The sequence below is a fragment of the Mustela erminea genome, chromosome 5, assembly GCF_009829155.1.
Source record: "Mustela erminea isolate mMusErm1 chromosome 5, mMusErm1.Pri, whole genome shotgun sequence".
In the NCBI taxonomy this organism is placed as follows: domain Eukaryota; kingdom Metazoa; phylum Chordata; class Mammalia; order Carnivora; family Mustelidae; genus Mustela; species Mustela erminea.
In genome coordinates this window covers 33,497,275-33,524,051 of record NC_045618.1, presented here as the reverse complement: position 1 = coordinate 33,524,051, position 26,777 = coordinate 33,497,275, and the positions used below count along the sequence as shown (strand labels likewise).

At 34.4% G+C, this 26,777-nt stretch overlaps 1 protein-coding gene across 10 annotated transcripts in view; it reads right to left on the bottom strand.

Moving 5' to 3' along the window:
* The window catches only part of MYO9A (myosin IXA), a 280,827-nt gene that overhangs the window by 80,867 nt on the left and 173,183 nt on the right, over positions 1-26,777 (bottom strand). For 6 of the 10 annotated variants that reach the window (XM_032342543.1, XM_032342540.1, XM_032342545.1 and 3 more), the window contains 9 exons: positions 25,017-26,621; positions 21,989-22,088; positions 21,270-21,485; positions 13,303-13,415; positions 7,808-7,950; positions 4,972-5,195; positions 4,343-4,459; positions 2,476-2,664; positions 715-762 (listed from right to left, as the gene is read on the bottom strand). In XM_032342543.1, coding sequence (XP_032198434.1) covers positions 715-762; positions 2,476-2,664; positions 4,343-4,459; positions 4,972-5,195; positions 7,808-7,950; positions 13,303-13,415; positions 21,270-21,485; positions 21,989-22,088; positions 25,017-26,621 — 2,755 coding nt within the window. The remainder of the gene's footprint in view (positions 1-714; positions 763-2,475; positions 2,665-4,342; positions 4,460-4,971; positions 5,196-7,807; positions 7,951-13,302; positions 13,416-21,269; positions 21,486-21,988; positions 22,089-25,016; positions 26,622-26,777) is intronic. The other 4 variants (XM_032342544.1, XM_032342546.1, XM_032342549.1 and 1 more) reach the window with 2 other exon arrangements.

The window sequence follows — 26,777 nt, the reverse complement described above, 5'->3', positions numbered from 1 at the left end:
TAGAAGGAGGATCATGTGCTTCCAGACTGACCACAGGTAAGTAAAAGTGCAGTTAAGTAAAATGGTGGAGAAGGGCGACTACTATACTTTTCCCCCTTGGCTAGATACTATCTTTCCAAGCTACTCCTCCTTTGTCAAGAATGAGCAAAAATGTATTTTCTTTTGTAAAACTTTCCTTCATTTTCCCTTTCCATAATTCAACAGACTTTGTACTATTTTATTCTAATGACTTTTTAAAATGCCTACCTTCACTGGTAAATTATGAGCTTCTCTAGGGAGTAAGTCATCTTTGTAATTACAGAGATTATTGTAAAATACACAATAAAGATACATAATACAACAGATAAGAACATGGCATAATATTCTGGAATGTCTTTTGAATTAGAAGTATTTATATTTGTAAAATCTTAGTCTTAATTTTTTTTTTTTAAAGAAAGGAGGGAAAGTTAAAAAGCTCCTATGTCTGAAAAGAGATATTTGTATCTTTTAAGAGGAAACATTTTCATGTCTCTACCATTTTAGGAAACCACCACTGATAACAAGTGACAGAATTCAAGATATTTCTGCCACTGCAAATTTTTGTAAAGACATAAATGATAAACCCTTGGGCATCTGATAAATATTCCTTAAATATATCCACAGAAATATTTTAAAATATACTTCACACTGCTAAAAATTACTTCACCCTAACATAAGAAATGGATTATAACTTACTAAATCAGTTTCTTTTTTCCTTCTTTTCTTTCTTTCTGTTTTTGGTACCTGATGGGAGAGAAATACAGAAACTGTGATATAGCAAAGACAAACATACTTTCTTACTTCTTTGTGAATGCTTAGATTTTTGCTCAACAGGTAATAGTATAAACAGTTTTTTATTGTTCAGAAGAAAATGTGCAGTGCTGGCAAGCAAATATAAGAAAATTTTTGAATTCAGTGAAACATAGTACCCATAAAAGTGATAGAATAAAAGGATACTTTAGGGATTCTTACCTTTTTAAAACATCATTTCTGTTCAGAAGCCATTCCATATTAATTTAAATGATTATTTTATTTTAGTCATTAACTGAATGATTATTAACTTTTAAGCCTAGACTTTCCATATTTTAGCTCTAAAATACTCTCCATCCCAGAGCTAAATATACAAAGGTATCACATGGGACACAGAAGGCTCTTTTATACATGACATTTCCTAATAACCACAGTATAGGACAATCCAAACTTAACCTTTAAGATTATAAACAAAGGCAATATATGCCTACTAAAAAAATCTTCTGTATAACCTAGACCTAGAACACAAGAACTTTCAAGGATTAATTTATATCTGACTATTTCAAAAGTGAGTTGAAATGGCTTATAAATTTAAACACATATAAATTAAAATAACTGAAAATAAAACAGGACCTAATCAATAAAAATAGTATTCCTGATACCTAATAATTAGATACCTAATTATTTCAACTGGAGTACTGAAAGAAAACATATAACACAGAACTTTATCTTCTGAAATATGGATTTCATAAGTTATTTAATAGGGCTGAAGCAAGAATTAACTAAAATATCCAACACCTAGTATAATTTCTGGTACTCAATAAGTAAATGTTGTTATTACTGTTATACAGATTTCAAAAAACACACATTTTCCTAAAACCTAATTCAAGAAGAAATATAATTTGTGTTTCCTTACAAAAAGGCCATCAAAAGATATAATGAATTACATCTTTTTTTTTTTTTTAAAGATTTTATTCATTTATTTGACAGGTAGAGATCACAAGTAGGCAGAGAGGCAGGCAGAGAGAGGGGGAAACGGGCTCCCAGCTGAGCAGAGAACCCAATGCAGGGCTCGATCCCAGGACCCTGGGATCATGACCCGAGCCAAAGGCAGAGGCTTTAACACAGAGCCACCCCTAGGTGCCCAATGAATTACATCTTTAACCACAGTTTTTCAAAAGGAAATTCATGTAGTGACTTCTATCAAAGTGGAGGGTATAATGCTGAGGACACAATGTTATATTTTAACTTAGCAAAGAATATATTAATTGCAGAAGGTTTAGATAATATGGTCTGATAAACTTTTAAGAAAGACTCTTAAAATGAATTCTTAACTGAATCCTTTTATTTTTTTTATTTTTTTTTAATTAATTTTTTATTTTTTATAAACATATATTTTTATCCCCAGGGGTACAGGTCTGTGAATCACTAGGTTTACACACTTCACAGCACTCACCAAAGCACATACCCTCCCCAATGTCCATAATCCCACCCCCTTCTCCCAAACCCCCTCCCCCCAGCAACCCTCAGTTTGTTTTGTGAGATTAAGAGTCACTTATGGTTTGTCTCCCTCCCAATCCCATCTTGTTTCATTTATTCTTCTCCTACCCACTTAAGCCCCCATGTTGCATCACCACTTCCTCATATCAGAGAGATCATATGAATTCTTAACTGAATCCTTTTAAAAATCAAACATATCATATTTACCTTTGTGGGTATACAATCCAAAGTTTTGAATTCATTCATATATTCATCCAAAAACACTTTAAAAGTGTTGACCCAAACTCTGACTGGAGATTCACTCCAATCACGCTGCTCAAGCCTCATGGTCTTTTCCAGAATCTGTTCAAATAGTGCGTAGAGGTCTTTATATCGTATGCTTTTCCCATCATCTACCTAATAAGCAATAAGAGAAGACATGTAAGGTATAAAGAATTTCTCTAAACACAGAAGATTGATTCAACTTGTATTGGGTAGTGTTAAGAACAAAGACTAGGACCCATGAGGTCACACTGTATCTGTAAATGGTCACATTTTATCTGTAAATGCCCTCTCTACTGTGGAATGAATGTCTGCAGAATAAAAACTATTAAATTCTAGCAAAATACCTAACAGTTTAAACAATGTAACAATTTCAGAAAATCCTGGGAACTTCTCCACAAGCCTGGCTTTTAAACTATATTTAGCTATAAAGATTATTTGCATCCCACTTAATTACTTATCACCTCAGAAATGAAACTTGCTTAGATAGTTCCACTCTAAAATTGAAAGAATAAATATTTGAATCCTTGCCTAATAATATATTAGGTAACCATTATTTTATTTTTCCAAAGAAGAATGACATGTTCTGAATAACACTGTACTACTCGTAAAAGACTACATGGGATTACTTTTAACTTATTTAAATAAGGTCTGGAATTTTTGTGAGAGAAATAAGGGGGGGGGGGTGTTTAACATGACCCAAAAGTGTTATATATGTTTAGAATTGGTTTCTCCTTCACTTCCTCAAATAAGTTGAACATTTTTGATCTAGTGTTAGAAAACCACTATTGAGCTCTATTTCATAATTTTGGCACTTCTTATGTTACTTAAGCGTATTGTAGTACCCAACAACCTGAAGTCCCTAATCTAGGAAATACAGGTATGAAGCAGAGAAAGACATGAACATAATAAGCAGTTGCACAGTATTAGAAAAATACGGCCAACGTTATCTCTATGCAAAATTAGTCATTTGCCATAGTCTCATCACTACTCTTATTAGGGTCTTGAAATTCCTTTTTTTTCTCCCCAGTTTGATTATTCTTTTTTTTGTTTGTTTGTTTTAAATTTATTTTTTATTTATTTTCAGCATAACAGTATTCATTATTTTTTCACCACACCCAGTGCTCCTAGGGTCTTGAAATTCCTATTCTCTCAGACTGCATGGTTTATGTTAAAAAAAAAAAAATTCTTATACTGAGAAAGAAAAAGTAGAGGATACACAAGAAAGTTCTCCTGATTTCTCTTTTCACAATGAATTATAGTCTGAACAAAGAAAAATGAATACAAATTATTTTATAAAATATGAAAATTCATAGATTCTAGAGAGCAAAGCATTATTATCTACTTTAGCATGAAAATAAACTTTCTAAAACATGACCAATGTCATATAAAATTGTAAGGTAAATCTGAAAGTCAAATAAACTGATATATAAATCAGTGAACATAAACTGCTCTAATTCCACTGGGGAAAAATGTACAATTCCACACATATGAAAATTAGAAGCTAAAGTCAGAGCTAAAAGGATTATGAGAAGTCTAGTAGAAAGCCATAGAATCACTTTTATAATATGTGAATTTATCACCTTATAAGAAGATTCAACATCGTTAAGAGAGGGAAAAAAAACAACTCAAGGAAACTGAAGGAAGGTATTAATCTGAGACCAGTCAGTATTCTTTTCCCTCCTATTCCTAAAACAAAAAGAAGGAATTTGAGAAATCTCTCATTGAACACAGCCTCCATACTATCTTCTACAGCATAGCCAAATTTTTCATATGTTAATTAGTAAATATCTTCTAACGCATTCCAACTTACCGCCAAGGCAGACGAATAAAAGCTGAAGATATTCTGCCGAAATTCTTTCAAGGCTTTTTTAAATACAACATCCACTAATGTGTCTTTCTTGCTGTCTTCATTATCTAGATCATTCATCTGGGGGCCACAAAAAGAGTTTTTGTACATAATCAATTAAAAAGAGGTGAATACAACAGTGACACTGATTGGTTCTTCAACAATGACGGTCCTGATGGTCCTGAAAGTGCAAGCCCCTGTTATTACAGGACTTAGGTAAAAGCACGACTAGAGAGTCAACATTTTATTACTACCAGATGATTTCTAAGGTCCTTCTAACACTGGATTATTCTATCATTCTGTTACCAGAGCAAAAACTCCAAGTATGCAATGACAAGCCTCACCTTACCACATGGAATATAATGTGACAATTATGGTAACATGCAAGTCAACAGTAAAGTATAAAACCTTAAATCCTGCCCTCCCAGTCTGAGTAATGCATATCCTATTAGTTACACCTTTTCCATGAAGAATAGACCATCTAACTTACTGAAGCATATGTAAACTTGATCTATAGGGGCCATATTCTGATAAAAAAAAAGTATTCCATAGTCAAAGCCACTTATGGGCCTAACTCAGCATGCAGAGTGTACCTTTTTCAGAAGAAATTCATCCATACTTTTTAAATCACTGACACTTGCTATGATCTGGACAGAGTCATTTTGCCAGTGCATAGACTCCAAAGCCACACTGCTGATCTTCACACTTCGCTTCCGCTTTGCCTTTGGAGAAGGTTCTTTGTTCTCTTTAAACTCCTTCCGGCAACTACCAGGCAATTCTGGGCTCAAAGGAGGTGTCGGATGATACTGAACTAATTCTATAATTCAAGATAAAGTATCCAAAGAAAAATTTTTAGTGAAAATATTGAATTCTCCACATTCTTCTTTTTAAGTTTAACTTCCTTTAGTAAGTCACTGAAGGAAAAATATGTAACCAAAAAGCAAAGTAAAACTAATGTTTGTGGTCAGGCAGTTAAACAATAAATACAGACTGCACAGTTGTACAGAAAATGCATTCTTAAATTACCACTTTTCAATGGAAAATGCTATTATGTCCTCCACGGGGCTAAGGTCTGCTACTGAAAACCTGGGTGGAGGCATCTTAAAGAACTGAAGCCTGCATCCCAAATACCTCGGTCCCAAAGGAAGAAAAGGAAGAATATACGTAACCACCCTAGCACATTAAATGCTGACCATTAAGCCAGTCATAGCTTTACTATATTTGTTTGAATGAATATTCAACTATATATGAATCCAGCAAGCCAGTGAAATTTGATAATTATTATTTCATTACTAGGATCTAAAGCCATAAATACTTCAATGATATTATCTATAGTTATCGTGGCAACCTGTCTAGGGAGCTAGGAAAGTCAACTAGCTCACTTCTGGGTCTCTTTGGTGTTTAGGATTTTCTTATACATCTCCCAAATAATTGTCCAGATTTCTCAAAAAATTCCTGGAATGCATTACATCTTAGTCTGTAATACTGGAAAGCACAACAAATCATCTCTGTTTACAACAGGGAAATGGATACATGTAAGCCCATCAAAATCTAGAACTATACTGGGCTTGCCAAAGCCCTACCTGGGGCTTGATAAATATGTTGGCCTCTTCTCATTTCACATAGCTATTTGTTTCCCCATACATATTCACCTGTCTAATGCTATGTCCTCATTCCTTCTAAAAGCTAATTCTGATAATGAAGAAGAAAAGTAGCCTCCTACATGCTAAATGCTACCTCAGGCAGAAAGAAGACAAGCCCAATCTCAGATATCGCACCAGAATAAAAATTATAAAGATACAAAATATACATATATGCAAGTTAGTATCAATTGATTTTAATTCCATTATATAACAAAGGCATAGAAGTATCTAATAATTTAATTTAGCAAAGTAAATATCATTATTATAATAAAAGAAATAATGGTTACTAAAGAAATTATAACACTGTTTCGGTATTAAAAACAAGGGATAACTTAATAAATTACTACCCAAAGATGAATAAGAAGCTACAATCTCTCTCTCTCTATATATATATCCTCATGAAGCAACACACAATGAAGTCTACTAATAATACATGCTTCAACTTAAGAGCTTTATGCTTCCTTCTTAAAAATAACCATGGAGAATAGAACTGTGAAAAATGAAAAATTTAGAATGATTACTATAAACCAGATTAGATATAGGAAATTGATCCTCTTAGTAATGCAATGGTAAGGATTTCCCAAATTTCCAAACTGAACTTGAAGTATTCACTTAATTTACTATTGATTTTTAACCCTATCAGTTTGCCAACTCATAGATGCAAAGCCACAAAAGACACAAAAACAGGGATCTAACTATAGGTCTACCATTTTTTTCTCTGACACATGGGTGCCTCTGCTTTGGCTCATTCAATCCTATGTGAAACTTGTTAATCTTATTCTCCTTTCCCCTTTGTGTTATCCTAGGTATGAGAAGTTTTGTTTATTTATTGTAACTGGACCTGTTCTATCTTTCCTTTAGAGATAACTTTCTTCCTAGATCTACTTTTTATTTTATTCACCTACCCACTGGTATTTCACCCACTCATTACCACACACCCACCTCTGATATTTATCCACCCCATTTACTGTTGAAGATAGCTGACGTCTTTGCATAATGATTAAAAACTCTCATACATGCTTGTGCAAAGGGTTGAGGAAAATGGCATAATCGCCTAATGCTGGAATTACTGGAATCCTTAGAGCATTAGTAATTCTAGCATTGAGAAAGGCCAGTTTTCTCAATAGATGAACTAACTACTGGGTATGTCCAAGTGCGTTATGATTGATGCCCTCAAAATTAAAATGACAGCTACAGTTATAAAGTCAGTATAGTATAGCAAATACTTGATACATAGTAGGTACTTAAAATATAGCACAGTGGTTAAGAATGTGGCCTCTGGAGCTAGGTTACCTAACTTCACATCTCAGCTTTGCCAACTACTGTGTGTAAGGAGATAACTTCTCTGTGCTTCAGCTTTCTCATCTATAAACTGGGAATAATAATCATACCAACCCCCCAAAATTGTGATGAAAAATTAATACATACAACATGCTTAGTACAGAGTCTTGCACATGCTAAGCACTTAGCTGCTATTATCTTAATTTCTAATAAAAATACATATTTGTTAAGTGAATGAATGACAGCTAAATTTTTACACATTAGAAAACTGAGACTAAATGAAGATTCACTATCATTCTTAAAGTTGTTGCTTCACCATTTTGCACCACACTTCCTTGGAACTTCTACACAATGTAATTTTATAATTATCTTTTATTTAAGGAGAGATTTTACAACTCTGGTTCATTACACTATCTGGCCAACAGGATTGCCACTGCAAACACTAGAGGAATAAGAAAGAGTGAACAAATTATAAAGACAATCTCCATTCTTTGTCCATTTTTACCATCTGGAAACTGATGAGATAGAATCGTATCTGAGCCAGCAAGGAATCCCAAAACCTCTGACTGGGTGGCAGCTTTCACTCGGGTAGTCTTCTTCTCCCCTTGTTTCCCTTTGGCCCAGAATCTCATCTTAGCTCTCTGAGGTCTATTTTTAAAAATAAAGGTAAAAATGGAAATTAGTATGTTGCAGTGACAATATTTGCACATCACTTTGAGCTATATAAAGACCTTCACATGTGTTACTTCATTTAACCTTCACACTTAAGTTTAATCATATTTGATCTTCAAATTCACATTTAAATTTCAATCTGGGATGCCTGGGTGGCTCAGTTGGTTGGACAACTTCCTTCGGCTGGGGTCAGGATCCCAGACTCCCGGGATCGAGTCCCGCCTCGGGCTCCCAGCTCCACGGGGAGTCTGCTTCTCCCTCTGACCTTCTCCTCGCTCATGCTCTCTCACTCTCTCTCAAATAAATAAATAAATAAAAATCTTAAAAAAAAAATTTCAATCTGGAAGGGAGACGGTTTTCTCATCTTGAATACAAGAAATAGTAAGTCCCAGAGATGGTAAATAATTCCCCAAAATAAAATGGCTAAAAACCAGTGAAACTAGAATTCCAACTCAGGTTTTCTGATTCCTAAACTGCCATCTTTTCACTCTTATCTTCTTTCCAGCTTGAACTTTGCATATAAACAACTTAACAACAAAGAAAATACTTTTTAAAACATCACCGATAGCCTATCACTCTAATATGTATTTGTTTACCTTTTTGGGAAGGAGTAATTTCCTTCCATTCCTTATCCTTAAGTATGCCCATTCTTATATCACTGTAATCCCGATGAAGATATAATTTTAAATCTTCCCACTTACCATTATAATGGTTTTAATGTGACTATTTTATATTTAGAGGTTACCAATATTATTTATTAACAAAGGCCACCATTTATTTGAGTTGTTATTTTGCTCCAGACACAAGTGCTTACATTGGCTACCTTAATTTATTTATAAAAACAAGTTTACTTTCAAACTACTATAACCATTATATACCTGGAAGCTTAAACATTAGGTAACTTTCCCAAAATTACAGTGAGTGACAAAGCTGAAAATGCCTAACTACTTTGCTATACGGCCTCACTTTTAGTGTTTATATACTCTCCCCTAATAAATAAACCAAAAAACCACCTTAAGATAATAATGACAGCTCAAGTACCTGACCATATATCATGTATCCTAACCCTATACTAGGAGCTTATTTGTCCATTTGTTTTTTTCTTTGTATATGCACTCAGTCAATCAAAAAAACATGAGCATCTACCAGGAGCCAGGTACTATCCCTTTATGATATACCTTATTTTCATGCCTACTATGATAAATAGCTTTTATTATCCTTATTTTTAACCATGAGCAAACTGAGGCTTGGAAGGCTGACAAAGCTGGAAGTTAAAATCAGGTCTATCTGGTTTTGAAACCCACATCCTTTTTTTCATCATTCTTTTTAAAAAGCCTATTACTACACTTATACATCTCAAGAGTGTAAAGAAAAGTTATTCTAGGGGCACCTGGGTGGCTCAGTGGGTTAAGCCGCTGCCTTCGGCTCGGGTAATGATCTCAGGGTCCTGGAATCGAGTCCCGCATCGGGCTCTCTGCTCAGCAGGGAGCCTGCTTCTCTCTCTCTCTCTCTCTCTCTCTCTCTCTCTCTGCCTGCCTCTCCATCTACTTGTGATTTCTCTCTGTCAAATACATAAATAAAATCTTAAAAAAAAAAAAAGAAAAGTTATTCTACAAAGGTTACTACAAATGACAGCATCGTTCTGCCATTCTCATTCCTTTTATTTTTTTTAAGATTTTGTTTATTTATTTGACAGAGAGAGACACAGCAAGAGAGGGAGAGAACACAAGCAGGGGAGAGTGGGAGAGGAAGAAGCAGGCTTCCTGCTGAGCAGGGAGCCCAACGTGAGGCTCAATCCCAGGACCCTGGGATTACAACCTGAGCCAAAGGCAGATGCTTCACCACTGAGCCACCCCGATGCCTGTCATTCCTTTTCTGCTCCCTGGAGGCAAGCCTGTTGAATTGATTTAACTGACTTTTTAATATTTACCATACTTACATTGCTGTCATATTTGCAAACACAAGTAATGATTAAGCATATTCCAAGACTACTGTTCTCCACCCTCCAAAAAAACAGGTGTACCCCCAAAAGAATCAAATGGTAATTTGAGTTATCTCAATATATAGTATTTTCTTACAGTTACAGTCACTTTTATTATGCAAATAATATTCACAACTGAGGCATGCAGTTCCCTGCATCATCTGTTGTTTTCTAGAGTCAGTAAGTGTTTTGCTTTACATTTGCTCATTTATCTACGTACAATTCACCTTGAAATGTTTCCCTAGTTGTGTGCATCTCCTTTCAACATGTTCAAACAAAACAGGTACTCCATTTCTTTAAGAAATCTCTCCCAGAGCTTTCCAACCTGCTCCATTGGCATGGTTTCCCTCAGTGCTGGTTGTACAACTTTCCATCATCATGGGAATTCCTTTTGTCTCTATTGTTTTATAATAAAATGTCTTTTAGTATGGGTCTGTCTCCATCCATTATAGTGGGCAATCACTGGGCCCTTTGAATCTGGAAACTCATGTCCTTCAGTTCTTTAAAACTTATTTGAATTACCTTATGAATGATCTGTTCTCCTTGTTTTCTTTGTTCTTTCTGGATCTCCCATTAGTGGCTCACTGGATCTCCTGAAGTGCTACTCTTATCTTTTTGTATTTAAATTCCAGTTAACATACAGTGTAATATTAGTTTCAGGTGAACAATATGGTGATTCAACACTTCCATACAACACCTGTTGCTCATCACAAGTGCACTCCTTCATCCCCACCACCTATTTCAACGATCCCCTACCTACCTCCCCTCTGCGACCCAACAGTTTTCTATAATTAAGAGTCTATTTCTTAGTTTGTCTCTCTTTCTCTCTTTCTCCCCTTTGCTCATTTGTTCTCTTTCTTAAATTCAATATATGAGTCACATTTGTCTTTCTTGGACTCATTTTGCTTATTAGCACAGAATCTTCTAGCTCCATCCATGTCATTGCAAATGGCAGGATTTCATTCTTTTTTGATGGCTGAGTAATATTCCACTGTAAACACAAACACATACATACATACCACATCTTCTTTATCCATTTGTCAGTCTATGGACACTTAGGCTGTTTCCATAATTTGGCTATTATAGATAATGCTACTGTAAACATCAGGGTGTATGTATCCCTTCAAATCAATATTTTAGTAACCTTTGGGTAAATACCCAGTAGTGCAAATGCTGGGTTGTAGGGTAGTTCTATTTTTAACTTTTTTGATACTGTTTTCCAGAGTAGTTCCACCAGTCTCCATTTTCACTAACAGTGTTAAGAGGGTTCCCCCTTCTCTACATTCTCAGCAATACTTGTTGCTTCCTATGTTGTTGATTTTAGCCTTTCTGACAGGTGTTAAGATATCTCACTGTAGCTTGATTTATATTTCCCTGTGATGAGTGATGCTGAGTATCTTTTCGTGTATCTGTTGGCCATCTGTATGTCTTCTTTGGAAAAATGTCTATTCATGTCTCCTGCCCATTTTTCAACTGGATTATTCATTTTTTGAGTGTTGAGTTTTATAAGTTCTTTATATATTTTAGATACTAACTCTTCACCAGATATGTAATTTGCAAGTACCTTATCTCAGAGAGAACTAACAAATTCAGTGAAGTCAAAAGATATGAGATGCACAGAAATCTGTTGCATTTCTATATACCAGTAATGAAGCAGCAGAAAGAGAAATTAAGGAATCAATCCCATTTCCAGTTGCACTAAAACAATAAGCTACCTAGGAATAAACTTAATCAAAGAGGTGAAAAAAACTATATTCTATTCTGAAACTATAAAAAGAACTTACAAAAAAAAAAAAAAAACTAAAGATGACACAAAGACATTCCATGCTCATGGATGGGAAGATCAAATATTATTAAATGTCTATACTACCTAAATCAATTTTCATATCTTTTCTTGTCTCTTCCATCTCTTTATCTTTTTGCTCAACCTTCTAAGGTATGTCCTCAACTTTCTTTTCAACTATTCTAGTTGTTTCTTCATGCTATCATACTTTTAATTAAGACTCTTTTTATAATGAATGTTTTTCTTTCATGCAGTTATATTTATTTATGCAGAAGGTCTGTTGATCAGTTTCACTTGTCTGTCTGGAAGTTTTCTTTCCCCTGCATAGTTCATTTCTTCCAAGCTGTAATATATCCATTAGTTTTAGTTTCTTTTGTAAGGTGTTTCTTCATATGTGGTAAAAACAGGGTTAAAAAACAAAACAAAACACTGTTTGGAAATTCAAGTATGCATTGGTGGAGCTTCCAAACTCGTTTTCCCTGTATGATTTTCTGGCTAGTCCATTTTGTAGGGAGAACCCTTGATACAAATATCTCTAGGTCTTCCCTTGGAGGTTGTACAAAAGTCCCAAAGACTTTTTGAACCAACTGCCTAGGGAAACATGAAATGTGGAAACTGAGTAGAAGAAAAAATTAGGGAAATCTTAACATTCAGTATGTAAACATTAAATAAATCCCCTTAATTCAAATATGTACCCAAATCCTCGAATGTATCAGAGAACCTCCAAGAACAGAGATCTTCTATTTTATCCTTTCCAGAGACTAAATCTCTAGGTTTCTGCTAGGATTGGGGAAGATCAGTCAGCCAGATGTTTCTTACTCAGGTTTACCCAGTTGGTTTAGGATTCAGCTTTCTTCTACCTATTAAGACATTTAAAATTTGTCTATTTACTTTTTGGAGTCCACAGTTTTATTACAGTTGTCTCCAGTTGTCTGTTTGTTGTTGTTTGTCCTACATAAGTTTTGTCATTTTAGCAATTCTGGAGGAAGAAGTAGAAATTAAATTCATATATTTAGTCTGCTATCTCCAGACATTTATCTTTTGTGCTACGGTGTATCTTTCTCCCAAAAGTTGATCTCTAGCATAATCTGGTCTGGATTTGCATGATCATGGATTATGCCTCTACAGATATTGAGGAAATGGCCTTTAATAAGACCAGAAAGATTTCAGCGTCATCTTCGAGTGTTCAGTGAGGGTTCAACTGCCTTATACAACACAGATATAACAGACACAGATATTTACCTGACAAATAATAACTCCATATACTCTCTTAAAGGGAACAGAATTATTTCCTGAAAGTCTTTTTTCCAGTTCCATTTGTAAAACATTTAACTCAGAACAGAAAACAAATCCAAAGCTGGGAAATATTTTCACTCTCATCTGATTCAATCTCCATTCTTTTACAACAAAAAAACCACAGGTGATAAAATGATTTAAAGACTTTACCCAAATCACACTGCTAAATACATAGAAAGATAAAGCTCATCATGTAAATCTGAATTATCATGTGCCTGTCATATAGTAGGCACTTAATATTTGTTGAAAAATGAATTTAAAATGATACCTTATATCTGAATCTGAAGCTTTCTGCCTCACTGCCAATTTTGTAATCTCTCCTTGAGACATAGTCTTATGAAGCTTTGCTTCTTCATCAACTGAAGAAAATCGCTGTGACGTCTGTAATAATTACATATATGAAAGACTTTAAAGCCAAGTAACCATATAATACTGTAAATAAACTCAAGTTACAGAATTGAGAATTACATCTATTAAAAATACATAAAACTACGTTCATATTGTTCAGCCACAATAAAATAAAAGAACCTACTAAAAATTTTATTAACTTCCTAGAATAATCTAATATAAAGAGAACTTGGGTCAATGAAATGCTGAACAGGACCTCCCAGAGTTCATGTTTTCTGACAACTTAACAATATCAAGTGGAAAGGTAAGAAAAAAGTCAAAGCCAACTAAGCATACAGACAAAAGATTCAGAATCTGATAAATCTAGAGGATGAAGTACAGTCTTTCATGCGTCCTTTTATGTGTCCCTACAGGTAGTAATTACTTTTATGATATAATTTGCTACTATAGACTTTTATTATACCTAGTCAAGGATTTAAGAAAGGAAAAAAAACCACGAAGGATCAAACATTATCACCACTAATGGTCTAAACTATAAACAACTTACATGGCTTTATCAAACTGGGAACTGAATTTCAATGGGCAATTCTTGTTCCATTTATTTACAATGTGCCCCTTTAAGGAAAATCCCATTCAGAAGAGAAAATTTCTTGTTACCTATTCAAATCCTTTCCTAATATTTCATTTTTCTATAATTATAGTATCTTTTCTTTGGCCTTTTAGTCTGCTGCAACAGTGACCAGTTTTATCCTCATGCCTGAAACAACCAAAACCAAAAACAAAACAGAAACCCAGACAAAATAGTAAGAACAAAAAGTTATCAAGATGATGGACAATTATTCTCAGGAGATGGGAAACAAAAGAAGTGAGTCCTTCATCTGCCCCAGCTTAGTACCTTGAGACAGTTTCCAAACTGTGACACAGAGAGAGGGTTCCAGGAGAACCCTGGCAGACTCTCTGAGTTGAACACATCAAGTTGAAAGTCCAGAGACTAGAGACTGAGAGAGAGAGAGAGAGAGAACTGAAGAGGAAAAAGATACACAAATAAAAAACTGCGGAGATCTTCAGAGGGTATTTAGCTGAGTACTAATCAACACTTCTATGTCAGACAACTACCCAACACCAGGCAAAGGACCACCTGAAAGGTTTAAAGGTAATAGTACCCAGCACTTACCAAAAGCCAGTAACTGTGCTTGTGCCCAAGTCAGAACATATAACTTTATGATTCCCAGCGTACTGGGTGAAGTATATAGCAGGATCTTGCCTCAGTAGTCAAGAGTAAGTGATAGTCAAAAATAAGCCCTAGGTGAAAAACTGCTCTGTTTGGACCTAACAAATCTTAAGTTTAATTCAATAAAAACTGTATATAAAGTGTAAAAAATGATTTTATTTACATATAAATATTAAAATGATTACTGCAGACTGATTAACAGATCTCTTCCCATTGTTTCTTTCTTTCTCCCCACCCTGCCCTCCTACCCTTCTTCTTCTTCTTCTTCTTCTTCTTCTTCGGTGGTGAGAGCACCTGAAATCTCTCTTAGAAAATTTCCAGCATTCAATACAATGAGACTAACAAATCCTTAGGAACAAACTCCTTCCATAATCAAGCTCTGAAATATTACTGGACCGTAACAGTCTCAAGAATATTAATCAGATACAAACGTATCCATAGTACCCAACAAGACAAAATCTACAATACCAGGCATCCAATAATAAATAAGGAGGCATGCAAAGAAATAACAATATATTACTGACAAGGAGGAGAAAAAGTCAATCCATCTATAGTGACTCAAAACTGACACAAATATTGAGCACTAGGAGATCAGAGAACTAACTAAAGGGAAAGAACTTAAAATTGCATGTGATTCAAGGTGACATATTTTTAAAGGTACTGCTTCTGAGGAAAATGAAGGTAAAAAGGAACGAAGGGGTGCCTTTTAGAGATTGAGTAGTGAAGAAAAGAAGCAGAAGAGGAATATTTAGAATCTAACAAGGCAAAACAGAAGCAAAAAATGGAGGACACAACATTGCCTCCAACACACACACACACACACACACAACTAACAGACTCCAAACAGGATGCCTGCAAAAAACCTTTTCATTTTTACACTGATACAAGAGGAAGCTCTTGAAATCAAGTTACTTATAAACTATCCCAAATGCACAACATGAATAAAGACAAAATCTACACAAGCTACAATAAGAAAACAAAGAAAATTAGAACCAAAACAACTTAGATGATAACCCATCTTCCACCAAACATACAGAAACCAAGCATGAAGCAGGAAACTGTAAAGTAAAAATGAATTAAATAACCTCATGAAACACCATAATGAATCAAAAATTAAAAAATTAAAAATAGAAATGAGCCCCCCCACCTCAATAAAAACCAGGAAGCAATGAAGGGAGTTGAGTGAACTCACAAAAGAAACAAAAAGATAGTGAAGAATAACTTAGAACATGCCCAAGGGAGAAAAAATGCAAATGCAGATTTAAAAGGCAGAAAGATAATAAACAAATAAAGATAATAAAGAATAGAAAGTATAAATGAGTAAAAAATAATCAGAAAGAACATGGTTGAGATGGAAGACAGAAAAAGAAGAAAAAAACTTATTTATTGGATTCCCTAAACAAGATAAACAAAATAATGGGACACAGTATTTAAAACTGCAATCTATGAAAGTGTTTCAAACATGAGGCAAAACCAGAATTTATATATATGAGGATATGCAAAAGAATATGTAAAATTATACATGCTGACAAATTATAAATAAAAGCCTAAAAAAAGAAGGGAGAGGGGAAGTAGAGACAAGAATAATTCATCAATAGTTGTGTCAAAATAGGTGAGAATTTAAAAATATTATTATAACTGACTAACTTGAGAATAATTGGTTAAAATTAAAATACAGTAAATTAAGGCATTTTAAAAAGTCATATACAAATCAACAGAAAAAGAAACCCACATATCAAAAGAAATTTTAAAAAGTGAAACAGCAAAAAAGTAACATAAAAACAGCAAATTTAACATAATACAAAATAATAACAAAATTATTAAGAAAGATAATTGAGTCTGCATCTATCAGTTATATCAATAAATAGGAATAGGTTTAACTCATCTATAAGGCAAAAATTTTTTAAATTTGGCTCACAAAGTAGGAACCAACTATACTGCATACAAACACACATCTAAAACAAAAGGATCCAGAAAGGCTAAAAGAAAAAGGATGAGAAAAAGTATTCCAGGCAAATGGAAATAATTAAGAAAGCACAGGCTGTGATATTATGATTTAAGTAGAATTCAAGCAAAAGCACTTAATGTAACAAAGTCACAATTCAGAAAGAAGAGGAAACTTTAAAATATTCTCTATACAAGACCGATCAAATGGTACAAAAAATAGTAAGGATACAGAAGACAACATAATCAGTAAGGAAGAGATTATGGTTATATACTGAAATTTTACATTCTGAATACAGAATATAGTTACGTTAAAAACGCACATGGTACTTTCTCAAAAACTGACCACATATTAACAAAGAAAATGATGAGGAAATTTGATCATTATAAATAATCTTTTATCATAACATAGTTAAACCAGAAATTTTAAAAAGTTAAAAAATAAAAATGTCCTTCCTCTGAAAACAAAAAAATTTTTATTGAACAAGGTTTGGGCAAAAAATAATATAAACTGAAATTACCAATTTTCTCAAAAAATAATTAAAAACTTAACACACATTAGAATAAACAAGATACAACTAAAGGAATAGTCAGAAGAAAATTCACAGCCTTAAAAATCTGTATCAATAAAAATAACTCAAATAAATGAATTAAATTCCCCCACTTAAAAGGTAGAAAAATAAGAAACTTAGAAATAAGAATTTAGGAAAAACAAATTAAAAATAAGGAAATTTTTTAAAAATAAGGAAATAAGTAACAAAGGTAAAAGCAGAATTCAGTGGAGAATGGGGGGTAGGGGAAACTAGGGATAATAAATAAATCAAAACCCTATTATTTTGGAAAAAAGTAAAAACAGACAAGTGATTAGCTAACTTAAAGAAAAGAAGGAAAAAACACAAATTTACAAAATATGAAATGACAGAAGGGAAATAACCATTGAAACAGAATTTTTAGAGAACATGAGACTAATTTCCAGACTTCAATGCAAATAAACCTGAAATTTAGATGAAATTAATAATTCCCTAAGAAAAAATTATTTACCAAAATTGGCTCTATTAGATAGAAAGCTTACAAGACTAATTTATCTATAAGAAATACAGTTAATTATCAAGGAATTCTGCCACAAAAAAGTCCCAGATGGTTTCACGGGGAAATTCTACCAAAGCTTTAAGTGCAGAAAGTTGTGATGCTATAAACCAACCCTAACCTTTTGGGGAACAATAAAATACATATAAATATCAAGTGTAGGGGCACCTGGGTGGCTCTATCAGTACAGCACCTGACTTCAGCTCAGGTCATAATCTCAGAGTCCTGGTTTAAGCCCAATGTTGAACTCCCCGCTCAGCAGTCTGCTTGTCTCTCTCCTTCTGCTTCTCCCCCTGCTTGTGCTCTCTCCCCCTCTCTCAAATAAATAAATAAAATCTTTTTAAAAGAAATTAATTAATAATAAATAAATAGATAGATAAATACTAAGTGTATGCAACAGTATAGCTGTTACATTGGGACTACCAATCCAAACCTTTTATGTCATAAACTCTGTTCAATATCAACCAGATTTCCAATTTGCAAGAACCATCTCAAAATTACCGGTACAGGTTCTAAAATTCTATAAACATCCTCTCCTGGCTTCCCCTTCCTGAGAAATTCCTAAGACCTAGTCAAAGTAGATTTTCCTTTACTTTCTGTAAAACAAGCTAAAAAACTTAAGTCTTGCTCAATCAACAGGTTTTTCTGGCAGTTTTTTGTGGAGTGAGCAGTGGAGAGAAGGAAAATTCAACACTGATAAGGATTGGAGAATATTTCAGATAATAACAAACACAAACAGGAACATAAGAAGTGACAGAAGTTTGGGGATAAAATGAGAAATTTTTCATACTGGAGATAAAGAAGACAAAATTTGGAGAGCTACTTGGGAGTCATGCCCATAGAGATGATTGTCCAGGGATAACAGAGGAAACTATAATGTTACCTATACCAATTCTACTAATAAGGAAAAGAAACGATGTGACTAACTCACTTACCATCCAAAATACTGAGAGACTAAAAAACTATATGAAAACCACCTTAAAAATATTATGTGGCAGAACATGTCATTATTCTTGAGTGAAAGCCAACAGAGTGGATGGAGGAACTGAGTGAGAGCAGCATCTGGAGACTGAAGTTATTCAAATGGCAGAATTAAAGGCAGAAAGTTAAAACAAAACACCAAAGTCATAAAGAAGGAAGCTACTACTCTTATCTCTACTTCTCTTAGCAGGTAACAACTAATTAATGACTGATGAATCGAGGAAGTAATGCTTAGGGAATCCTCTTCAGGTAATTCATATAGGACTGTCTTTATCCCATTAGATCAGTTATTTCACAAATGGAAAGGTCAGATGGCTTCTTCCAAAACTGAGTAACACTCTTTTTAGCAAATGTCAGAGTTACAGGATCACTTTGTCCAGAAAAAAACCAGAAACAAAAATAAACACACACACACACACACACACACACACACACACACACACAACCAAGTTTTTAAAAATCCATGTGCCTAGAAAATCAAGTGTATTTAAAATTCTAGAGATATTTGGATTTTATGACAATTCAGTAAATCCCATTTACAATCAATTAGTCTTTATCTTTACAATATCAGAGAACATTAGAACACGGCAAATTTTCAAGATAAACAAATAGAAACACTTTAAACTGTTCCTACCCTTTCCACCCCCATCCCCAATAAGTATCTATCAGCATATTCTAGAAAGCAAAGCTTCTTCATGCAAGTGTCCACCAGAAACAAACACCACCACCTGTTCCTAAAATAGCTAGTGACGAAACAGAAGGACAGCAAGAGAGCTGGAGAAGAGACTATATTCACTGTGCAGGGAGGCAGAGTGCTCTACAACTACGGGCATGCAGTGACCGTCAAGCAGGTGAACAGAATCACAGGCAGAGGCTACCAGCTAGAACCCTTAAAGGGGTGAATGCTCCAAGCAGAAAGCCCAACTTCTGGTTCATCTCATTAAGAGTTTTCACAGTGAGGAAGAATTCTACCACCAAAAGGACTAAGGTTTGTAACAAAGAAAACTCTCAGGAACAAAACAGCAATTACAAATGTTAAGTTCTTCCACGAATGAAAAATCTATGTATACTTTAGAGAATAATTTAAGTATGCTCCCCATCTACACTTAAAAAAGCAATACTTTTCATTAAATTAGTTGTTCCATAATATAATTTCATCTTTAACTACTAATCCTATGGTAAAGTATGTTTCATTATTTATAACTCAAAAACAGGGTACTTCCAAAATGGAGTTATTTTAACCTACACTGAAAAGAGGGCTTTGGCTCTAATTACATATCTTAATGGATATACAAATTATTTCCAATCTTTACAGTCCTACAGTTTAGCTCAAAGTAATGACTCATTTATCTAATTAGAGAACTTGTCATATATTTTTTTTATTTTTTCTTTTTCTTAGAATATCAATATTATCATTTAAAAACAGTATTTCTAACAGAAGATAAAGACAATAAGGATATTCTAGAAATTAGCAGAAAATTTAATTCTTTGGTCCTATTTAAATTGTTTAACAAACAGTTTAAAATAGTTCAAAGATAAAATACTTAATGACAAAAGAAGACAAACAGAGAACTTTCCTACCATAATGAACAGATACTAAAGAAGAACATTAGAAATCCAACTTCAGGATATGAATGGAAATAAAATGCATATATCACTCCACTTGATCAATGATAATGTTTGTATATGTAGTATAAATTAGACATACGGAGTCCCTATATTGTGTATTTTCCACGACAATTCCAAAAATCAAACATTTTATATCCATAAATACATTCACACTTGTCAAACTATATATTCCTAATTTTGGTTGAAAAATTATCATAAAGTTATATTCTTAGTCAAATATTATGACTAAGTGCAGCTTTATTCAAACATAACTCCAATGTTGTAATTTTTGATCAATACAAATTCATAATACATACAGCCTTCTACCTGGGTAGGTTGGTTCAGGAAAACATTTTTGGCATGGCTCATTAAATGTTTTAGAAAATCATGTTTATTTTCTAGTACTAAAAATGGGGGAGACAAAGCAAGTTTAAAGGCAAAAACAAAAAAAACAAAAAAAGGAAAAGGTATTTCCATTTCAGTTAAAAGCAACTAGACTATTAAACATGTAGCCTATTCACTAGACAAAGGATCAATTAGCAAACTATGGCCAAAATATCAAGTACAGCCTGCTGCCTGTTTTTGTAAATAGTTTTACTGGAACAAAGCCTTGCCCATTTGTTTTCTTATGTCTATGGCTGTTTTCACTCTACAGTGGCAAGTTAAATAGTTGCAACAGAAACTAAAGGATCCACAAAATCTAAAAACATTTACTATCTGGTCCTTTACAGAAAAAAAGTGTGAAGGCCCCTACTCTAGACCTTTTAAGATAGAAGAGAAAATCTCTACCTTAGTGCTAAATTAAATAACCTTAATTTTCCCTAATTTATGATTTGACATACACTGTTAAAGTGTCCTTTATCTGAGCCTTAATAAATTAAAGTTTAGCTTTGTTGCTGTGTTCACTGAGGTTTCCCATGTACAAACCACTATACGAGGAAGAAGCTGTGAAGGTTAGCTTTAGATTAGCAAAGGCTATTCACTATTCCCATCAGATTTGTTTGGTGCCTATTTTTCTTATATTGCTGTAAAATTACCATTTCGGAGTCACTGTGAGAGGCCTGACCCAGGCTGGGTGCAGGCCCTAGCTCAGAGTGAGAAGCTTGGTCAAGGGAGAGAAGGGGCTCAATAATGTCATCGTAATCATCTTCCTCTGTATCCCCCTCCCCATCGGCAAAAGTACCTCTAGTCAAGAAATCGGAGCGCGTCCGCGCCATTCGAGCTTTCTTTTTATGGGCCGGTCTGGCAACCTGCTTGACCAAATGATAAAACAAATAACATAACAATGTTTTGTTTTGGTTTTTTTGGGAGATGATGCCAATGAAAGACAGAGAGGTCATGAATTTCTTGAAACATCCCTCCACCCCACTTGCAGTGTCCTTTCTACAAGAAGTGACAGAGATAATCAAAAGCAATCTATATACATTACTATGGACAAAGGACAAAAATGGAAGCCAAATCTACACTGTTCTCTATAGCCAAGGAAATCATCTTTCACCGCCATGATATATCACCAAAGCCACTTGCATAAATTGCCTTTAGTAAGCAACATCTTTTTTGTAAACATAATCTGGGATTTTAGTCAACATTCCTTCCCTGAAGTACACCTCCCTAAGTTTGTAACAGACTTAACTCATGGCTTCTTTCGAATAACACTTGGGAGTAACTGCATACATGAGGTCTTTAACCTAGAATAATGATTTCCAAAACAGGTGCATCTATTTTGCATAAAAGATAGATAAAATTAAATACTTACCTCTCCTTTGCCCGGCCCAGTTAACTTCACAGGTTTCCAATTTGGTTCATCTTGTTTACGGAGTTGAAGATTTCCACTGTTTAAGGCTTCCTTGTTGACACTAAGGATAATAAATAACAGGATTATAATTCAATTCTTAGCAGACATCCCATGGCAGCAGTCTTAAAGTACAGCATGAAATATAGCCTAACAAGACAAATCAAAGAATTCTAGCAAATTACATTAAATACTTCCAGACTTTATTCAATTTCCAAAACAATATATCCATTTTTTTCTGCTTCCCTAATTAATAGTATTATCAAGAACTGACATATGTGACTGGATTACTAGAGGCCTGTCCCTGTATTCACTGGGTATATTCCACTATGGCCTATGTTTAAGACTAGTAGCAGCAGAATTAGCTCAGGAAAACAAATGGATTTGATGATAAGGGAAAACATCACATCCCCAAACCTTATAGTCTTAGAAGGGACCTTTTATTCTAATCATTATAAAATACCTGATAAGTAGCTATCAAGTGATATAGGTCCCATTACTTTGTTTTATACTGAGATGGTTCCTATTGGCTAGCAAATCTTCTGACACCCCTCTTCAGCTTTCATCTACTGTATTAGTTTTAAAACTTTGTTATACAGAACAAAATCAAAACTAGCAGGATAACAAATTGTTATCAAGTTAAAGGAGGTATGCCATACAGCGATATTACCTACTGGAAACTTAATTTTGCTTGAATAACCACACAATGTGACTATTTTGTCATTAAATTCTATGTAGAAATGGATATCTGATGAAAACGTGAATTGAACCCAAAACTTTCATGGTCCCAATTACCTATATTAACTCAGTAGCATGAGTTTTTAAATTTATCAATAACATATTGCTCATCTCTCCTTAGCAGAACTATAAGCTCACTAAGAATCATATCTTATCTTTTAGCATACTGCTGGGTTTAAAGTAGACACTAACTTATTATACAAGTTAGCAGACTAATGGCTCTGTCATTCAAAATCTTCCACTTAATTTTTACAAATGAAAACCTAGCGGTTTTAAGAGGTTATCTTGTCCTTTGCTCTATGCAATGACTCCTAAAACAAACTTAAACAGATGGCAGTCTTTGCTAGCTAAAGGCTTCTCAGAGATCTCCCTTTTTGACCAAGGTATGATTAAGCCTAGCAATCCCAGGCTATCCTAAAAGATTCCCTTTTATTAAAATCTCTTACCCAGCTGAGCCTATCTGCTTTGTTCTAAAGAGAAGGAAATAATAGGACCTTTGATGGTATCTGACAACCCTAGCCAAATTTTAAACTCACAGCATTTTCTTTAGATTTCTCCATGATTTCTCTTTTGTTCTCCTTCATTAAACAGATGAAGACCACTATACACTTATCTGTGGCACAGAAAGAACACTAACATTACTTCCTAATTATGAAACTCAAGTTCTATTTCCTGCGATTTCTCATATGCCACCCTGAACAAGTCATTTCACCTCTGCAGGCTTCAGTGATCTCATCTATAATACGTGCGAACTGGAAAAAATAACTGAGAAACACCAACATTTACGATTCTATAAAATGCATCGAGAAGATTTTAAGTATGAATGTTACATAAGCTTTGACATAAACAATATATAATCATTTTGAAGATAAGTAGATCTTAATGGGGTAAAAGCAAACTAGATCAAGTAGCCCTAAGACTGTTTATCTTGGAAAATGATAAAAGACGTTCGCAAGAATTCACAAAAATATTAATGTTTTTGAAATCTGTAAGTACACCTTCTATAGAACACATTCATGGATCCAACAGCTACACATACACATACAACACAAACACACACCTCCCATCATTAAACTTCATAAGAATCATAGAAAATAATATTTTTAACAACTTAACTGATGGGCTTATATATGCTACATAAGGTCTTTGAACTTTGGGGCAATCTCTAGGTTTATGGGCAAGCATAGGACCTCAAGCTGTCATTTAACCCAACTGCATCTCATAATACCATACAAAAATCCCTAATGGAAAATACCAATGATCTCTTGCTTGTATTTACAAAGGGTCTATAAACTCTGTACATAATTTTAAAGACTGAAAGATTAAAAGCTCAAACTATAAGAGAGAAAAGGTTATTTTCCACAGTAAATGTGAAATTTAATTTTTTATCCCTAAGATATATACCCTCCTTTTACTTAAACATTGACATTTTCCCATAAGAACTGAGAGAATCCACTGTATACAAAGACTTAACACAAATTTCTTAAATTTTATCATCTTTGCTTTTATGTTCCACCTAAAAAGTGCTTTTCTCATGGTGACCACTAGTTAAAACTTAGAAGTATAAAGAACTTCCACTTACATAAGCCATCTGTTTAAGTAGTTAAACTCTTAGAAAGTAGAATGGCAGTTGCTAGGAGCTTCAAGTAAGGAGAAAGGAGTATAACTGTTTGATGGGTAATAAGAGTTTCTTTTGCAATATGAAAAAGTTCTAGAGATCCACTGCACAACAATATGCATATAGTTAACACTATTGTCTTGTACAATTAAGAACAGTTAAGATGGTAAATTATATTTTTTGTGTTTCTTTACCACATAAAAATAGTATGAAATACTTAATTGAGATCATAAATAGGCTAAATGCTGGGACAAAGTACATTAACTTTAAAGCCTGACACTAGTAAGATTGGACTTGCCACCCCCCAGAGATCTAGAGCAACCAGCATTTGCTGAATGCCTACTATGTTTGTAGGCACTGTACTGCCCTTCACAAATGCTTTCTCACTTAAAGAGGAGGAACCAAAAAACTCTATCTGTGCTTATTAGTCAAAGATTTCTATGGTATAATTATATTCAATTTCAGGTAGCTGCTAGAGTCAACGATTAGGGAATTTTTTTTTTTTTTTAAACACAGAGAAAATGGCTAATTTCAGTAGCACCCATACAAATAGCTGAAGTAGATTAAGGAACCTTAATAAAATTATCCAAAAAGTTTGCCATTTATATACATAAAATAAATAAGCATTTCACTTACAGGGAAATACTCATATTGTCCTTTGGTGTGAAGAAAATAATCCTAGTATTTCCATCTCTGGAGGAGTCATCAGATTTGTGGCTATAAGACTGAGTAGGTCTGTGGTGTTCTCTTTTTGAAATACGATTATTAGAAAGTTTACTGGCTACATTCAGATGGGTGCACATTCTGTCTGTCTTGGATAATTCCTTGGTAGTAGCAGACTGGCATGGGCCTCCTTTCCTTTCAAAGAACAAGGTGACAGGTCGGTCCTTCTGGGGTGGGTGAGCAGGAAGGCTGTCTTTTGGAAGAAGAGCTGCATCTTTTACTGATACTGATGGAGGCCTTACTACATTGGGCTCTTCCTTATTTGGGGTATTCAGAATAAGGAGGGAAGATGGCCTCTCTGCTCTTTGCTCTGATGGATGGAAAGATGGTGCCAGGAAGGACTCCCCAGTTCTTGGCTTTTCAACTGTCTTGAAGGCTTTACGCTCCTTCTCTAAAATACCTGTCTGCTGACGAATCTGTTGCATCATCTCTCTTTCATTCTGCTGCTGCAACTGCTTTTGCCTTTCTTCCTTCTCAATGTTTAGCTTTTCTAACTTCTTCAGCACAGTATTAGAAGAATCTGTATTCAAAGATGTAACAACTTGATTTTCTCCTGGAAAGTGGTACTTTCTGGCTTCCCTGTTGATATCCGAAGTGAGAGCTGAAAGTGTTTCTTCACTTTCTAACAGCTTGTTTCTCTGGATACTTGTATCTAGTTGGGAACTTGTTTTCAGTGGGTCTTGTTGAGGAATATAAAAAAACGTAGGCAAACTATTTGAAATAAAGGGGTCTCTCAGCTGTGGCTTACAGGTAATAGATTCAGAACGGCAAACCAGTTTTTCCTTCATAGTCCCATTCTTCAAATAGACTGAGTCAGAGGATGCCCCCTTTTCAATCAAAGTATAGTTAGTCTCACCTGAGGCACTGATGACATTGTTCTGTGAATCAAATTTTGGACTGCTGGATATTTTAGGTGACTGAAGCTGCAAGTCTCCTTCATCTAAAGTTATGGATTCCAGTTTGCTCTTCTGGCTTTCCTCACAACTCAGAAGTTCCAAGCTTTCTTGAGAGCTTTCACTGTCAGGTGTACCCTGTAGAGACTGAAGGGCTTCCGGCATCAGTTCTGTAGACCATCTACGTTCCTCAGAAGGAGACACGCCACCAAGAGAACGAACTTTCAACAATTCTAAACTAAATATAGCCTGCTCAAGTTCTCTCATTCTCCGACTTTCTCTTTTGGCCCGACCTACTTTTTTTTGGTGGAGATCCTCCAAGGACTTAGGTCTCTCTCTGACAATCACTTCTTCCTGCAAGTCTGCACCACTGTGGCTTCTGGCTCTCTCCTGTCGCTTGTTTGGGGACTCTTTCAAGCAGTCTGTTGAACTTTCCTGGCTAATTCGATTACTCTCTATCACAGACTTACATTCCTTTATAGCTTTAACTCTGTTATCAAAGGAACAATCCTCCCATTCTGAAGGGTCTGAACCCTGGATTTCCAGAGCTCCAGATGGCTCAGTATTTGCCAATCCAAGTTCTAGTTTTGTTTCTTTCAGTCTTTGTTCTTTTAAAACTTTAAACCTATAGAAAAACAGGAAAAAATGGGTTAGAGGTTATCTTCTACTTACTATTGGAGAAAATACATTTTACTGAGAATTTAAGAAATATATGGAAAGTTCCAGATTTTTCTTCTTAAGCTAACTTGGATGCACATTTCATAATTCCATTCCTATGAGT